Genomic DNA, 13,524 nt, shown 5'->3' with positions numbered 1-13,524 from the left:
TGGCTAAAATCCTGATTAATCTACAAATAACAAATTGCTTCTTGTTATGGAATATACAACAATCACATTTTGTAAAAGCGAGTCATATACCATTGTCTAAGTCTATGTTGCTACTCCCAGAAAAAAAGTAAAAAAGGACAATCCTCCAAGCAAATCGGAGGACAATCAACTTCAATGTGTAATTTAGGGTATTACCTTCCTCTCCTCTGCATCAAATGTAGGATTCTTCATTCCTGTGCCATGTGTTTCTACTTCTACTGAGAAAATCACTCTTTTACATTGAATCTATACTTCATTTCCGCACCGCGTTCATTCTACCAAGTGTCGATACTCCTTACTAGAGATGTATACAGCTAATACTTCTGATGGGAAAATAATGATTTTCTATCGAGATGCTGTAGCTAGATTCTTGCTCTGAGCAATCTCTTTATAGCAACGGCAGAGCCTGGCTCAGTTAAATTCAAACCCGTTCTGAAAATGGTTCTAGACCAGTAAAATTCAGGACAGTGAGATAAATCAGTATCACGGAAAGAAGACGAATATGAGTCTACTTTGCAAGGGTAAAGAGTTGGGAGTTGATAAGAACTTTAAGCTGTGTGAATCATGAAGATCATGGATGAACCATCAATCGATATGCTGGTGACAACTGAGAAATTCACTAACTGTCGACAGAAACTAAATTGATCAAGTTCTATTTTTCTCAAGGAACAGTGGCTATTGTTACCTGCCTTTGAGATTGACTTCTTAAGGAGATGATGAATTTTTGTTTGAATATTATCCTGCTAATTCACTTATTGGTGGCCGGTCCATTACATTAGAGGCACTCTTGGCATTGATTTGCAGCAGTGGATCTATATCAGGCAATTTGGGAACCTGTAATCATGCAGAGTAGCAAAATGAAACAGGAAAAAAACTATTAAAAAAAAAGAAATGAAATGAAAAACAGAAAGTAATCACCGAAAATAGGAAACTTAGCTTAAGTTAGGATGGTCTGTCTTTCTTTAATAATATAGGTTGGTGCCTAGAGGTGTGCCCATTAAACTTTGTAACACTCAGTTCTCAACTTGAATAGTAATTATTTAATTGCAAACAAGAGAGAGAGAGAGAAGATTGACTGCAAATGGCGGCCCAAGAAAATGCAAGCACTAGTGCAATATCGATTCCTTAAATTAGAGCAAGCAAGAGATGGATAGTCTTTAATAACATGCATACCTGAGCTAACAAATCAATCGTTCTCCGTAGAAGGCGGGCCAAATCTCCTTCATCCATTGCACAGTCCATCATAATCTCTTTCCATGTAAGACCAGAAGCCCAGGCTTCAACCATGCCAGTGAATTGGCTATCCAAACAGCAAGGAATCTGTGAATAATTTGTTTCACATTAATAATGTCCAAAGCCTACTTGGAACAAATCATAAAGCGGGCTCCAATCCAACTTGAAAACTCACATTTACTCCATGCTTTTCCTGAAGCTCTAGAAGTGAGCTTTTTTGTTCTTCCAGTAAGTCAATGATATTCAAGACAGTGGTAGAGGGCTCATAAACAAAACTGCAGACAGAAGATGTTTATCAGAGTTTTCCTTTTCAACACGGAGGTTTATAAAACATTGGCGATCAAGTAGAAGCCAACTATGATGAACTAATACTAGAAGTTCACTAAATAATTACTTCGATTTGTGCAATTCTTTTTTAAAATACCTAGTGGACCAAAAGGAATACAAAGCGATGGCAAGAACTCAGCATTAAATTCTGGATTAAATGAAGCCGTAAGCAGTTGTCTCAGAGGAATTGCACCCAAATTTTTAAATGGTAAAACAGATAAGAACCTCTTTATTTCAAAAACCCAAAATTATTTCTCCTTCATATAGTACCTACCACAATACAACTATCCAGCTATCAAATAGAGCAACCAATCTCCAAACTCCAGATAGTCTTGAGGTCAAGCACAAGTAAAACAACATGGCATCTAAAATATGGTTCACCTTCTTATCCAACAAAAATTCTGGAAATCACCAGGACACAAGTTACACAACAGAGAGAAGCAAGTGTAATTCAAACTAGAGTGTAGTAAAAGAAAAATACTGTCTCTTCCGTAAGATGGCTCTGGGTACTTTTTTTTTCCAACCATTTCAACTATTAATTAGATTATATTGCATGAAACTTCAAATCAGATCTCAGCAAATGGAATTATTTCTAAAAGGAAATCAAAATAAGTTGTTTTTACTCCGCGAGAATTTGCCACACTAGATTTCAGCTGGATATGCAAACTCCTACTTAATATAATCTTTCAAGACAGCATCAGATTCATAAGAAATACTTGACATTAATGAAACGACAGCCGCATCAGGGATATGAACAGATCACCTACGACCTGCAGTCTGTGCAAGTTCATATATGGGTATTGAGGCCTATGCTGAATCAGGCCCCATTAAGATCATAGGCAGGTTTAGGTTCTTAGTCTGGAAACCAACTTTGCCAAACCTCTGCACTTTCTTCTTTTTGTGTATAACCCATCTATTCCTTTTTAACTCTAACGTGACACTATCCTGCTTTATGCCTTCTCAGGGGGCAAGATAAAAGCAACTTATTGTGGATCCCTCTACCCAGGATATAAGAGGAAGAACCGGAGGGAAGGGAAATGCTAAAGACAAAGAACAGCAGTAGCCGCCATTTTCTTAATAAGACAAGTCCATTATTTACAAGGTGGAGGAAAATTCTTATGGGAAGGCATATGCAAGAGCTAGATGAACCTACGCAGTCACACAAAAATATAAAGGCGCTCCCAGAAAATATGGAGTTGATACCAGACTGATAGTACTCTCCACCTTGAGGACAAAGATTCTACCTGTTATTTTTCCAGGGCCGAAGCCTAATGCCTTCAGAAACTAGACTACCAAGAACAGCAGCAAGCTGTGCAGGTTTTAGGTTCAGCAACAATTTATTTCGAAGAACCATTGCAAGCCAAAGTTCATTTTCTCCTCGAATTGCAGCTGCAGTTTCACCTAGGGGGAAAATGACATGTGTATTGATATCCAATGCTCTACTTTCATGTATAACATTGCTGACCTGCCAGACATTGAGGATGAGTTAGTTCTCTGCTTTTTGGTAAAAAAACAACCTAACTAAGGGATTCAATCTCAACAGGAAAACTGTCTCAAGAAAGTCACCAGACCAAGTAAAATAACAATGAGTCATGGATGCTTAATGCAGTTTCCAGAGTATATTCTATTTTGAAAAGTTATATCAACAAAGAATTACTAGTTCAGTTATCCAGCTAGGCAACATCACAAAAATGTCCTCTCAATCCTTTTCCTTTTAATGCAGACCACCCATTTCATTTCATATGACCCTTTTTGACTAGATATGGAGTTTGAGATCTTAATTTGACTTTCTATAGCATAGTCATGATAGATAGTCATGATAGTGGAAGAAAAATGAAATTTAGTTTGATAGAGAAATCACCACATCAAAAGTTTAAAGTAGGGATTACTTTAATGAATCTGAATTCTTGAAATTATAAAAATTGTACAAAAATTTATTGGCGTCAACATTTCAGAAGTACCAGAATGGGAAGTGTCATATAATTTTAGAGTGGAGATTTGCGAAAGAGAATGCTGCTTCCCAAAAGATTTCCCCAAAGACTACAGAAATACACAGTTCACTGAAGTAAACTATTCATCCTTTCCTGATAATTAGCAAACATTTCTAAACTTCCAATCAAAAAGTTAATCTCCAAGCAAATCCCCAGAAAATGATGAAGGAGACCAACAAGAATAAGCTCTTAAAAATAATACTATGATAACTTCTTCTCTTTCTATTTGGGTCAAGGATGGTCTTAAAGCATGGTGTTTAAGAACATAGGAGAATAGTACGCACACTTGAGGATAAAACAGATTTTATACAATAGAAGAGCCTGAATATTCAATCATGTCCAATATGAGGATCCTGTAGCAGACATAATTGGCTAAGGATGAAAAGTTGCACAACTACAGAGAGTATAATCAATGGCATGTGACAAGAAGATAAGCAGTAATATACCTGCAGAAATTCCTTCCAACCAGTTGGCTCAATCTGCTCTATACGACCAATCAAACGCTTCGACCTAACCTTCAACCGGCGAATCTTTTCCTCAGTGAACTTAGCTGAGTCAATTATCTTCTGATACTGTTTAAAGCCCTCTGTACGAGCTATCCTTTTTTTCCCACGAGAGACCTTATTCCTTTGGCTCTTGTAGCATTCTACTGCATCATTGTATGCTTGAGATAATTGCAAGACCTGATAATACATCAGCAAAAAGATTTATGAAGTGTACAAGTTAGGCTCAATACTTTGATGTCTCACGTGATTTAAGACCTAAAAAGAAAGTAAATCATATATCATGTGACGCTAGTTATTTTATGACATGCTATGCTTTTGTAAGTAGATGTGTGCAAGAGAGAGACACAGATAAGTGATTCTGAAGACCTATAAGTCAATTAGAAGTATCACACTTTAAGCATTTTTCTTTTGAGAATGGCAACGTTTGTATATATCAACAGCACAAACAGCGTGCTGAAAGTCCCTACACAGAGTTAAAAAAAATAAAAATGACAGAAACTAAACATGCCTTGTTCAAGGATTCCATAATTTCTAGTATGGACCATCATTGTTTACACTTGGAAGTATAAATCTGCAGTTTTAAGAAACGATGTCAAAGGTTATCACAGAAAGATGTTTTCAACGGTGGCTGTATGTCACATAATCACCCATGGCAGCTGATCTTCGGGACCAGCAAGTCTATGTTAGTGTTCATTAGTTCTTATCACTGGAACTTGCAAAATAAATAATGATGAGAGTAACACAAGGAACAATATAAACAGCGGTCCTAATTCCAAACATTAAAAAGTTCAGCCAAAAGAACCACAGGTTGTCCTTACTTCCAATGGCAATTCACCAAGAAAAACTAATTGCTGCATACACAGTAGCAACTCTAACCAGAGTACTACACGTGGGCGAAATCTCGAAATGGATAAACACTAAATATGCAAATACCATCAATAAAGCAAAAGACAATTATTCTTGCTTACTCTTTATAGTGAGCAATCCTAAACACAGGAATAAATATATATGAGGTCCTTATGACTCCAGATACGAATATCTATTGGCCAAAAACAAGAAAATTTTACTTTTTAATAAATGATTATGCTAAATGGAAGATCAACGTATTCGACTGTTTCTCCATCGTCCCTCCTTCCCACATCCACCCTTACCCCCACCCCGCGGACCCAAAATAAACATGAAATGCAAAAGCAGATGCTAACAATTATCAACTTGAGGAGGAAATGCCCATATTAGATAAAAACCATTCAACAAAAGAAAAACAATCACACCCGAAAATGAAGTTGATTGACAGGGTACCTCATCATCTTCAGATAGACTACTCAAGACTGGAACATTTAAACTCCAAGACCATGTCTCCAAAGAACCTTCCATACACCATAGACCTCCAAGTTCAGACACAGCTAACTTCTGCCACTGCATATCTGCCTTATCAAGAAGCTCGGCCATAATTTCACGAGGTAAGGCGTCGGCAAGAGTTAAGGCAGCATTTGGAAAGCCTGTTCTGTAAACCGTTCTAATCCACTTCTCTGTGAAAAGATACCAAGAGTTATCTGAACCAAGAGCCACATGATAAGACGGTTTAACATCTTCACCTCCATTATCACCAAGTTCAAAATTTTCCACTGCTGTCTTTAATGCAAAGGCATTGTCCCACACCTGAAAAGAAGAAGGATTACACATTCCCACTACTGTACAGTAGGTAACCGAAGAAAGAATTTTTTCTTTAATAGGAAACTGCAGTAGTATAATCACAAACAGCTTTAAGAGGACTAGAAATTTGCATAGCAACTCGAACCATAAAAATCTTATATGGAATATGTAAGAAATATAGGAGAAAAATATCATTGAATTGTGTATTCTACATTATTACACTTAGCCTATTAATAGACACTACATTACAGTCCTTTTCCATGTAGGACACTTTAAACTATCCTACAACACTCCCCTTCAAGCTGGTGCATACAAGTCATATGGTCCGAGCTTGTTACAGATGTAACTAATATGAGAATTGAAGAGGAACTTGGTGAAAATATATGCAAGCTGATCACTTGATTTCACAAATTTTGTAACAATATCTCATGAGAGTATCTTATCGACACAACATTACAATCCTATTCCACGTAGGACACTATATACAATACTATTCTTAATCCTTTTCGAACAGAATGCACTATAATAATGACCATTTATTCCCTCAAATTGAAGGAGAATGCATAAGGCATAAACCAAATGACATGGAAGATATGAAAGAGAGAAAGAGGGACTCTTTCACCAACAAGATATTTAGCACCATAGAGTCTAAGATAAACTCCAACTAGTTTGGGATAGGAATAGTTGATTGATTGATAGACCGGTTGATCTTAGACAAAGAGTTAAGATTAGATAATATGATGGCAACATGATCCCCCACACTCAAGTCAGAATAGGAGAACATGGTAGAAAAATCAAAAGCTTTACAAACATGGCAAACTGCAGGGAATTATATAATATAGTAAACATGTCGCCTATTAGCTTTAACAACAAAGAGCAAGAACTGCATTAAGGTCTTAACAAAGCTTTCTACTAGTTGCAATTGAGCAAAGCACCTACAACAGAGCTTTCTACTGTATGCAACAAGACGTTTGCATATCAAATGCTGAATATACAAGTTAATTGCATCTTTGGAGGCAGAAGTAAGCATGTACTTGTTGATGACACAAAGGCTTCCATACTAATTAGTATTAAACTAAAAAAAAAGGGGTCACATAAAATGCTTACCATACTTTTAAGCTTTTCAGTATTCAAAGTATCAACCTTCCCCAGATAAACAGCAGCAACTAAATGTTGTACCCCGTCACTGTCGGTGTAGTGCAAAGACATGAATGGAAGGTGTCCATCTCCTATCTCCTTTAACAAAGGTTTCAACGAGGACACTCTTTCCAGCTCCATTTTTCTTCGGAGTTCAGTTCGAAGACGCTTTTCAGCCTGGAAAAGGTAGGCACAATGACCACCATTAGAATGTTTTCAGTATGCTTTTAAAATTACTAGAGCTGGAGGAAATCGTGGTTGAAAACAGCGTAGGACATGCTGAAAACTAGATTACTTTTCAACAGGATGCCAACTAGAAATGACACTCAATGAATAAGATCCTTTTTAAATTATCGTGCTTCCAGAAACTGAAGCATACAGGCCAGTGTAACTAGAAAGCCATCCTTTAGATAAATAACAACAACATACCCAGTGTGATCCCACAAGTTAGTACTAGGGAGAGTGGGTTGCACACAGACCTTACCCTACCTTTAGACAAAGAACCTTGAAAGAATATTTAAAAAAAGAAAGCTAATAGTTTATACTAAATAATTAGGTAGAAGTATTTTCACCATACAAACTGGCACTCTACAGGCTTTTCAGGTCAGAAAGTAAACCTTTTTATCTGATAAGCAATGAAAAAGAATGTTCATTTGCCAGGAAAAAAACTGTCTAATTTGAGGCAATAAAAGATCAAGAGCAACAGTAATGAAATTACTCTTAATTCTTCCTCGAGTTCAGCAATCTCCTGATATGCTGACTGCGTTAAGAGCTTCTGGCTCTTTCTAGCAATCGCTTCCTCACTGATTTCTGAAGTAAGTGTCTCTATTTCCTTTTCTATTCTAGCAAGCTCCTCTTTTGCAGCAAGCATGACATTGCTTCCAACATAATTACCAAAACTCTGTTCAATTAACTTCCTTGCTTCTTCCAAAGTCCGTCCTGCTCGTGTGACTTTTATCTCATCTAACCCAGTTGATCTACGGGTAACTTTGGCCCCCTGGAGAATAAGAAGACATAATATCGTGAAATTAAAAATAAAATGAGTCAAGGAGGCTCAGGTTGAAGTACGTACCGCTACAAGATTAAGCACCATTCCATACGAGGCGGTAAATTGTGAAACAAGAGGTTGAAGCCCAGAAAAAAGAACTTTGCAGCACTCCTCAGGCCCTTCATAAGGAGTCTGAACAAGAACCACGTGACCCTTTTCATCAATACCTCTACGACCAGCACGCCCAGCCATTTGGAATAATTCATTTGAGCTTAACTGGATTCGTCCACTATCCCCCCTTTTGCTGAGAGATGAAATGACAGCTGTTCTAGCAGGCATATTGATGCCAGCAGCAAGTGTTTCGGTAGCAAAGACAACCTTAACTAGACCTCGCTGAAATAACTCTTCAATGAATGATTTCCAAAGGGGGAGACAGCCAGCATGATGTGCAGCCACTCCTCGGCGGAGGCCTTTCACTGCAGACACACGCACAGCATCAGGGTATTGAATACGGAACCTCTTGAGTGCCAGTTCAACTTCACTCGTTTCACACTCATCCAGTAACCGGCAGTCTTCAAGATATTGGACAGCTGCATCACATCCTTTCCTGCTAAAGATGAACCAAACTGCTGGAAGCATATCCCTTGCCTTTAGATGCCACAGTGTGTCTATAATTTGAGGTACCTGAGAATATGACTTTGTAACTAAACTTTTTGAAGATAGTAATATCTATCAGTTATTTGTCAGGAAATTTTCAGGATATAAGTTATATTAACAGTTTTCTATGAAAATGACAATCGTTTAATAATTTTGGTAAAAACGACAATGCTGCAACAAATTATCTAAAAAAGGGGCAATAACATTGTAAAACAAAAGTTCAGACTGAATAAGCTTCTATGCATACCTGTGAGCGTCGAATATTACTTATATCATTCTTTGAAAGGGGACGAACAGCATTTTCACGTCTTATTGATTTTCTTCTTTTAGATCCCTCCTCCCTGTATAGTTCACCGCCGGATTCATCATACTGTAAGTAGTTGAGTGAAAGTTTTCTGCACAGTCAGACCAAGGTAATTAAAAATGAGAACTTCAGCACCTTCTTGGGTAAGTAATTCATACTTGTCCTCCAAATACTATCGAAAACATTTCACACCACTATGATTTGTTTTTCAACATGCCGCCACAGATTTTTTCTTTTTCAGCCAATCCATCATATGTAGCTGAAATATAGTTCTTGGAAAATTTGTAGATACAATCTTTTGAACTTCAAAATGTACGTGGCATGCTTCAACAACATATAAGTTATTTAGTTATATGCTGTGAAAAGAGAGAACAGGGGCTCAAACTCTTAAACTGAATGAACTAGTACCTGGGAATCAGTAGTTTACCAAGTTATTGATTTTTGAATCATGCATATATTATGACCTTTGAAAAATATTATCACAAGTAAAGCAATACATGCTACAAGTCATTCCAATGTTACAAAGGAAATCAAGTGCAAATTCAGTGAGTGCTATAAGTTCCAGAAACAAAACATTATGCATGACATTGACACTGATAAACATAAGACGAGAAGATCAATGAAAGAGGTAAGGGGAAAATCCTACCTATTCATGCTTGTTCCTTTGTCATCAAGAAGAGGTAATAGAGCTGTCTTTGTGGAGAAGTGCCAAGTCAATGGAACTGGACGCTTGGTTGATGTTACCAACTCCGTCCTACCATGAATCTTGAAAGATCGTCAAATTAGAGAAGTGAACACACAATCTGTTCTTTCTTGTCATTAGATTAAGTGGCGTGTTTGGAATAGCTTTTTTTAAGTAGCTTATAAGCTAAAAGCTAAAAGCCATAAGATGGCCATACCCAACTTGTGGTTTTTAGCTTATTTTTGAAATTTTTGGCCTAAAAGTAAGTGCTTATAAGCATTTTTTGTCTTTCCCAAACACCTCCTAAATTAAAAAAAGAGCTTAAAAGCCAAAAGCTACTTAAAATAAGCCAATCCAAACACCCTCTAACTTTCACTATGAGGACAAATTCATCTTTTTAGCTTCTACTACTATGAATGAAGAAGAAAAAGACACTCCAGCCCAAAAGAACTTCAATCTGAATAGTACAACTTGGAGACAGCAACAAAATTAAAGGACCGGAGAAGCATTTAACAGATAGGCTTCAGTGTATATATAAGCAATAGATATAGATGAATATAACTTTTGGTGCAATCAGAATTTGTTCACTGCAATACCTGACCAATCCATCCAGCCAACTCATCTGGATTAGCAACTGTCGCTGAAAGACATATAAGTTGAACTTCCTTTGGGCAATAAATAACCTTAAACACAGAAAGAGGGGAGTAAATATAGAAAATTGGTACTGAGGCTGCTGACAAATTGAGATGTAAAGAACTTGCACATTCAAAAGACACATACTATTTCTTCCCAAACAGTACCCCGAGATATGTCACTTAAATAGTGAACTTCATCCAAAACAATTACATCAACATGAAGAAGACCACCATCTGAGGAAGCAATCCCTACGCTGCAGAGTGAAGTGTAATGCCGTAGTAAATTTAGGAATGAATAAAACAAGTAAATAAGTAGAAGAAAAGTCTGACAGTTTCTTTATCCTTCAAACTCTTTTTTCTAACTTTTAAGTGAAGCCATGTTTTCTTTGTTGACTGCTTGCTTAGCAGACATATTGCACAAATTATAAATCTAGAACTCAATAACAGTTTTATAGATACATAGCCAACTTTGTTTGAGTCTTTGAAATTTCTATATAAGAAAGTTAAACCAGATTGTCACATGCAAAAAGCTTTTTCTCTTTTCAAGCAAGCAGCATGCTATTAAACTCAGTTTCTAGTAACTAAAATGCAACAGTATATAAACCCATTGAAATGTACCTCTGGTACAGCATATTGCGCAAAATCTCAGTTGTCATAATTAAAATCTGAGCATCTCTATTAACAGCTGAATCTCCAGTGAGAAGCCCCACATTACTTTCACCAAATGTCTCACTGTAAAGTACCACAAAATAAACATAAATACTCTATAGTGGGAAACATGATAAATTTTGACAAGAGGCAAATCATATAAAACATGAAATAGTAGAAGATAGGGAGTATATTTTAGAAACACTCATACCAAAATTCTCGAAATTTCTGATTAGATAACGCCTTTAGAGGAGTAGTATAGAATAGTCTCCTTCCTCTAGCTACTGTAGCAACTGCAGCAGCTTCAGCAATCAAAGTTTTGCCGCTACTTGTAGGCGCAGACACCACAACGGATGAACCTCTCAAAAAAGCTTGAATCGACAATCGCTACAAAATTTCGCACAAAATATCAACATAATTAGAAAATGAAAATAAACAACAAAATTGATTATTTCTACTTTAAGCATGGAAAAAATAAAACAAAAACTAACCTGAAATTTGTCAATTCGAAAAGAGTAAATAGAAGCAAGTTCATTCACATCAATAATTCCATCACCAAACTCTCTAACTTCATTCCTCAGCTTCTCAACTCTCTGTCTTCTCGATTCCTCAATGTTAAATATTTCACTACTAACGGAACTTTCCAGTTCATCTTCGCTGTCTTCGCCTCCATCTGAAACATCCGCATAAACGTCGTTGTACTCTTCCGCTGCTTCTTCATCATCATCATCTTCTTCATCTTCGTCTTCATCTTCATCTTCATCTTCATCTTGAGACTCCGCCGGAAAAATTGAGCTCGGAAATTTGTAGAAGATTCTAGATGTAGAAGTGAACGGATTCTTCTGGATTGACTTGACGGAGCAGAATCGTAGGGTTTGTATGTGAAGAAGTGGAAATGGAGAGCGACTGGTTATGGAGTTTGAAGGAGAAAGTGAAGGGAAGAGGATAGGGAGTGTGGTCATGGCGGGAGAGAATTGTCAATTGTAATTTGTATAAGAGTCTAAAAGATGATTTTTATTCCTAAAGGTTACGTGCCGTAAAACGGCATCGTATAGAAAAGTATCAAGGAACAGTAATCATTTCGAATACAACAATAATATTTCAATTTGACACAGTCCTTATGACAAAGTGTGAGGGTGTCACAATGTATATATTATTAGGATAATAAAGAACATATATGATAGAATCAGTTCTTAGTCATTTCCTATTAGCGTTGTTGATGAATGAGTTGATGTGATTTATTTAGGAGGAAGTTTTACGGTATATGTTATTTGCGGATGATATAATATTGATGAATGAGATACGAGACAAAGTTAATGTTAGGTTTGAGGTTTGGAGATAGACTTTGGAGTTTAAAGGATTCTGATTGAACAAGATCAAAATGGAATATTTTGACTAGAAATTTAGTGTTGCAAGGGATAAAGCGGATGTGGAAGTTAGACCACAGACTATTTTCAAGCAAAATAGTTTCAAGTTTGTATTTCAGGGTAATTGGGACACGATGATGTCAAATTCACCGGATTGGGAAGGAATGGATAAAATGAAAGCTTGCTTCTGGAGTCTTGATGCACTTGAGTCGAGGGTCTATCAGAAATAATATTTCTATCTCCATGAGATAGTGAGAAAAATTATGTATATTCTATCCTCCCCAAACTCCACCTAATAAAATTTTGCTTAATATGTTCATTGGTAGGAAAAAGATAAGTAGTACTTAATCAATCCGTTCCCATAATATTAAAATATGAATGTTCCTGGATGTTTCCTATGAGCAGTAATTATCAAGGTGAATTGTTTGTTGATTCACAGTTTTGAACTTTAATTTTATTTCTTTCATCTAACTTTCTATTTTTATAGTGAGTTATTTCATATTTATGTATTTATCTTTCAATTTTAGAAAAAATTTGTAGTGAGTTATTTCATATTTATGTATTTATCTTTCAATTTTAGAAGTTCTTAACTTATATTATCAGATCTTTGTGGTATTTCAATTGTATTATTCTGCATTTACATTATTCAGCACATTTATTATGATTTATAATTATTTATAGTTATTTATGTTTACTTTATGTACGTTATTAGTGAGAATGAATTAAAATATGAAAATGATTCATTAGTGTAACAATTAGTGATCGTATTCACTTTGAGTGGATCCAAGATGCACCACAACTTTCAATAGCTTTGAATTTTATTGTGTTTTAAATCATATGAAAATTTAAGAAGCCTACAAATTGGTCTTTTTCCCTCTTGGCACTTAAATCATTGTGGTTAGTCAATAGTCCATATATATTTCATCAGGACATCCTCCTTAGCTTGTAGAAATTCATTGTACATATTTATTTGATGAATGTGTCAATATCTAAAATGTCAAGAAGCTAGACCATCAACATCTATGCTTATAATATATAAAAAAGATAGTATGAGTAAAGATCATATAGCCTTTCTAAGTATGAGAATATCCGAGTGTGGTGCAGTGGTGTGACTACTCTATCATTAATTGGATGTCTCAGATTTGAGTATTGAGTATGGAGAAAATTTTGTTGGGAGAGTCATTCCGAATGATGGGCCATGGAGTGCGCAATTTGAATTTAGTTGAGGCTCTAATGCGGGCTCCGGACACCAAGTGGGAAATAAAAAGAAAAGTGTGAGAATGTCCCATATATATGAACAATAGATATATGTATAGTAATTTACCAACTGTATAAACAATATTTGGAAAGATCAAAC

The 13,524-nt window shown here is 36.1% G+C and overlaps 1 protein-coding gene across 2 annotated transcripts; it reads right to left on the bottom strand.

The window, feature by feature from the left end:
* Positions 1-421: 421 nt before the first annotated feature.
* Positions 422-11,775, bottom strand: LOC125830760 (DExH-box ATP-dependent RNA helicase DExH15 chloroplastic). 2 transcript variants are annotated; one of them, XR_007443159.1, is made up of 17 exons: positions 11,292-11,775; positions 11,012-11,187; positions 10,771-10,884; positions 10,298-10,406; positions 10,114-10,200; positions 9,482-9,600; positions 8,779-8,926; positions 7,959-8,558; positions 7,605-7,883; positions 6,857-7,063; positions 5,396-5,755; positions 4,037-4,273; positions 2,844-3,064; positions 1,448-1,547; positions 1,213-1,359; positions 725-873; positions 422-445 (listed from the first exon to the last, which is right to left on the bottom strand). XR_007443159.1 is itself a non-coding variant. In XM_049509931.1 (16 exons), the coding sequence occupies exons 1-16, from the start codon at positions 11,760-11,762 to the stop codon at positions 775-777; spliced, it is 3,474 nt and encodes a 1,157-aa protein (XP_049365888.1). In that variant the 5' UTR covers positions 11,763-11,775; the 3' UTR covers positions 670-774. The 2 variants fall into 2 exon arrangements, 1 of the variants encoding a protein (XP_049365888.1); XM_049509931.1 differs by lacking the exon at positions 422-445 and having other exon boundaries at positions 670-873.
* Between the last annotated feature and the right edge of the window lie 1,749 nt (positions 11,776-13,524).

Source organism: Solanum verrucosum, unplaced genomic scaffold, assembly GCF_900185275.1.
Source record: "Solanum verrucosum unplaced genomic scaffold, falcon-dt-bn FXZP01000154.1, whole genome shotgun sequence".
NCBI lineage: Eukaryota > Viridiplantae > Streptophyta > Magnoliopsida > Solanales > Solanaceae > Solanum > Solanum verrucosum.
The sequence above is the reverse complement of the archived record's forward strand: the minus strand, read 5'-3'. Positions and strand labels throughout refer to the sequence as shown.

Bases quoted from the DNA above. Each gene is read 5' to 3' on its own strand.
- LOC125830760 (XM_049509931.1), bottom strand. From the start codon at position 11,762: ATGACCACACTCCCTATCCTCTTCCCTTCACTTTCTCCTTCAAACTCC. The intron at 10,885-11,011 runs GTATGAGTGTTT...GGTACTTTACAG, and splicing joins CAGAAATTTCGAGAATTTTG to TGAGACATTTGGTGAAAGTA. The intron at 874-1,212 runs GTATGCATGTTA...GCATGATTACAG, and splicing joins CGATTGATTTGTTAGCTCAG to GTTCCCAAATTGCCTGATAT.